Source organism: Colobus angolensis, unplaced genomic scaffold (genome assembly GCF_000951035.1).
Source record: "Colobus angolensis palliatus isolate OR3802 unplaced genomic scaffold, Cang.pa_1.0 Scaffold109, whole genome shotgun sequence".
NCBI classification, from domain to species: domain Eukaryota; kingdom Metazoa; phylum Chordata; class Mammalia; order Primates; family Cercopithecidae; genus Colobus; species Colobus angolensis.
Genome location: NW_012111919.1, coordinates 194,661 through 198,678, shown reverse-complemented (window position 1 = coordinate 198,678; position 4,018 = coordinate 194,661). Strand labels below are relative to the sequence as shown.

General features: G+C 56.6%; 1 protein-coding gene across 2 annotated transcripts in view; it reads left to right on the top strand.

Moving 5' to 3' along the window:
* The window catches only part of TRIM54 (tripartite motif containing 54), a 26,402-nt gene extending 22,639 nt beyond the window's left edge, over positions 1-3,763 (top strand). For both annotated transcript variants that reach the window (XM_011949812.1, XM_011949808.1), the window contains 6 exons: positions 1,326-1,421; positions 1,947-2,180; positions 2,442-2,464; positions 2,573-2,697; positions 2,818-2,910; positions 3,214-3,763. In XM_011949812.1, coding sequence (XP_011805202.1) covers positions 1,326-1,421; positions 1,947-2,180; positions 2,442-2,464; positions 2,573-2,697; positions 2,818-2,909 — 570 coding nt within the window. In that variant the 3' untranslated portion in view covers position 2,910; positions 3,214-3,763. The remainder of the gene's footprint in view (positions 1-1,325; positions 1,422-1,946; positions 2,181-2,441; positions 2,465-2,572; positions 2,698-2,817; positions 2,911-3,213) is intronic.
* The last annotated feature ends 255 nt before the right edge of the window (positions 3,764-4,018 follow it).

The following is a 4,018-nucleotide window of genomic DNA, read 5'->3' as shown; positions in this document are numbered from 1 at the left end:
CCTTTTTTGTTTTCTGCTTTTTTTTTTTTTTTTTTTGAAATGGAGTCTCACTCTGTTGCCCAGGCTGGAGTGTGATGGTGCGATCTTGGCTCACTGCAACCTGTGCATCCCGGGTTCAAGCAATTCTCCTGCCTCAGCCTCCCAAGTAGCTGGGACTACAGGCGCCTGCCACCACACCTGGCTAATTTTTCGTATTTTTAGTAGAGACGGGGTTTCACTATGTTAGCCAGGATGGTCTTGATCTCCTGACCTCGTGATCCACCCACCTCGGCCTCCCATAGTGCTGAGATTACAGGCATGAGCCACTGCACCCGGCCTAAAAAATTTTTTAGTTATAATTAGTTGGGAGTGGTGTCGTGTGCCTGTAATCCCAGCTACTCGGGAGGCTGAAGCAGGAGGATCGCCTGATTCAGGAGTTCGAGGATCCAGTGAACAATGATCATACTACCGCACTCTAGCCTGAGTGACAGAGTGAGACTGTCTCTTAAAAAACAAAAAAAAATTGGCCGGGCGTGGTGGCTCATGCCTGTAATTCCAGCACTTTGGGAGGCCGAGGCAGGCAAATCACAAGGTCAGGAGATTGAGACCATTCTGGCTAACACAGTGAAACCCTGTCTCTACTAAAAATACAAAACATTAGCCGGGTGTGGTGGCGGGTGCCTGTAGTCCCAGCTACTCTGGAGGCTGAGGCAGGAGAATGGCGAGAACCCAGGAGGCGGAGCTTGCAGTGAGCCGAGATCACGCAACTGCACTCCAGCCTGGGTGACAGAGCAAGAATTCATCTCAAAAAAAAAAAAAAAAAAAAAAATCAACAGATTAATTAAATGATAGATTTGTCTGAAAACAGAACTAGTGAATAGCATGAGAGGACTAAAAGAAAAACAGAATGTGCAGTTCTGGGAGATGAGAAGGCTGAGAGTGAGAAGGTCTAACAGGTCTAATCAGATTCCCAGAATGAGAGGATAAAGAGAATAGAGAAAAGGCAATATTATACATATGGATAATTGTGAAGAATTTCTCAGAATTGATGCAGGAAACGAATCTACAGATAAAGCATCTAGCCCAGTGCCTACTCTCTGGTGGATGTTTGGAGACTGTCTGTTCCTTCCCCACTTAGTGGTGGAGGGCTTCTCACCACCTCCTTCCAGAATCCCTAGAATGTGCTTCTGTACCTTTTGATGGGTCAAACCTTCTAGATTGCTGTAGATGCCCTCATGGGGGGTGGGGTGGAGGGGCCAGCCCTCTCCTAGGCAACCCTGGCTGGGGTGAGGGGTATAGCTCTAGGTCAGGTTCCAGCTCTAAGTGCTAACCTGTGTGTGTATCAGAGTGAGCTCAGTGATGGCATCGCGATGCTAGTGGCAGGCAATGACCGTGTGCAAGCAGTCATCACGCAGATGGAGGAGGTGTGCCAGACCATCGAGGTGAGCCTGGGCTGGAGGGCGGGGGGAACAGCAACTGGCTGGCCTGTGGACCCCGGGCTCCCAAGAGAACTGCTCCTCTCTGACCTCTGGCCAAACTGGTCCAAAAGTTTCTGGGGTCCTGGGAGTGGTGGGAGGTGCTTTTGCCAGGCTGCTGGGTGCTCATTCCAGCTTTGCCGCAAAACTTTAATCCAATTATTTAACTTCTCTGTGCTTTGGTTTTGTTTAACCTCATAAAACAGTGATGATGATAATGGTACACCAGCTACCTCATGGTTTCTTTTTGAGAATTAAATGGAATAATGCAAATAAAAACCAGGGCTAGGGATATAGACAACACTCAATGAAGCTACTTTAAAGCATTGTGTTTTTATTATGGAAAAGATCTGGGCTGGATTCTGGCTCAGCCACTAACGCACAGTGTCACTATGGGTGGGTCACTTTCTGTGTTCTCTGTGAGTACCCTGTGCTTTCCCAGCCACGGGGTCTCAGCCACGCCTTCCCTCAGCCTTGCTCCCCATCTTTTAGGACAATAGCCGGAGGCAGAAGCAGTTGTTAAACCAGAGGTTTGAGAGCCTGTGCGCAGTGCTGGAGGAGCGCAAGGGCGAGTTGCTGCAGGCGCTGGCCCGGGAGCAAGAGCAGAAGCTGCAGCGCGTCCGCGGCCTCATCCGTCAGTATGGCGACCACCTGGAGGCCTCCTCTAAGCTGGTGGAGTCCGCCATTCAGTCCATGGAAGAGCCACAGATGGCGCTGTACCTCCAGGTGGGCCCTAGGGGAGGGTAGCAATGCCGCACAGTGGCTAGAGTCGGGGCCTTGGTACCTGGAGACCCAGGTTCAAGTCTTGTCTCTTGCACCTGTTTGCCACTACGACCGTGGGCAAGTCACCCCCTCTGAGTTCGTTTTCTACTTAACGATTGGGATGTGCCTTCCCACCTACCCCACAGGACTGTGGTGAGAATCAGAAATGGGACTTGGCCCGGGTTGGCCCGGTGCTTACTCTCACCCTCCTTTTCTTCCCTGCAGCAGGCCAAGGAGCTGATCAATAAGTAAGTAGGCACAGCGGGAAGGGAAAGGAGGGGGCTGCGCTGCTCCACTGGCTGGGGGCGGGGCTTGGTGCTGGGGCATTGCCAGCTGAGTCCGTGTGGACACCGCAGGGTCGGGGCCATGTCGAAGGTGGAGCTGGCAGGGCGGCCGGAGCCAGGCTATGAGAGCATGGAGCAATTCACCGTGAGCGTGGAGCACGTGGCCGAAATGCTGCGGACCATCGACTTCCAGCCGGGTGAGGGAGGTGGCCCTCCGCCGCTGGGACTGGGGTTCGGACCCTCTGTGTGGGAGGTGAGGAGGGCACGATGGCCGGAAAGGCAGGGACTCCACCTCACCAGGCCTTCCTTGGGCCCAGGCGCTTCCGGGGAGGAAGAAGATGAGGAGGTGGCCCTGGACGGAGACGAGGGCAGCGCGGGGCCGGAGGAAGAGCGGCTGGATGGGCCTTAAGGTGAGAGCGGCCCCAGGGGCTTGGGGTGGGGCCTGGCTGGTGTGCTCGCGCCCCCTCCCCCAGTGATTGTCCTCCCTGCGAGTCGCATGGAGCCCCCATTCGTCGGTGCCACTCAACCCGGGAGCCACAAAGGGCGGAAAAATACACTTTCCTCCTCACCCGCCGTTCCTCGGGGTGCTGGGAGGCAGGCAAGGCAGGCTGAGTAGAGGAGAAACCCACGTGGCGGAGGACGGAGTGAGCGGGGCTCGAGCTGCCTGGCGCCTTCGCAGCACCAGCCCACCGAGCCTTCTTTCCCGGGCACAGGCCTGCGCCGACCCTACCCTGCTGGAGAGCCGGCGCTAGGGTCGGGGAGGATCTGCGCAGAGACCGCGGAGTCGCCCAAATCGGCGCCCGCCCCGGGAGGATCTCAATAAAGAACTCGAGCGTCCCAGACCCGTATCTCCTTTCGCTGCCCAATCCCGCAGCCTCGGCTTCGGAGGCGACCCGCCCACCTTCCTGCCCTTCCCAGAACCTGAGACCATCGGGGGGCGGAAGCCAAATGAACCCCTATTGGGCACCTCTGTGATGCCAGGAGCGAAATGGTGAGCCCAGCGCCCTGGGAAAATGGTAGAGGGCGGGGCGGTGGTGCCGGGACCTCTGAGGTCCTGGGGATTTGGGGACCCCTGGGGTTCACAGGCACCTGGCTGACTTGGCTGAAAGCCGTTCTCCCGGAGCCCCCCACAGCATTTTGTTCCCCTTCCGCTGGCCCGGGGACCCCACCTTCCCACGGGTTCCCACGCTACTGTGACTGCCCTGCCCCCACGACAGAAGCCAACGGGTCTTCAGTACTTTTATTAAAAAATAGTCAAGCAGAGAGTGCCCTGGTGGCTCTGCCCCCCATCCCAACCCTGGGGTGGGGGAAAGGGGTCAAAGTTTTCGCGGCCACAAACCGGGCCATCACTTGCCCACCGAGTCGAATATGATGCGGTTCTGCTCGGCGCGCTCCCGCTGGTTCTGCATCCGCGCCAGCTCCAGCAGGGTCCGCAGCAAGTGAAAGGTGAGGTCAATGGACAGAGGAGGGTTGTCCCGCCGCAGCCGCTCGCCTGCCGTCCCGGGTCCCCATCGGCCG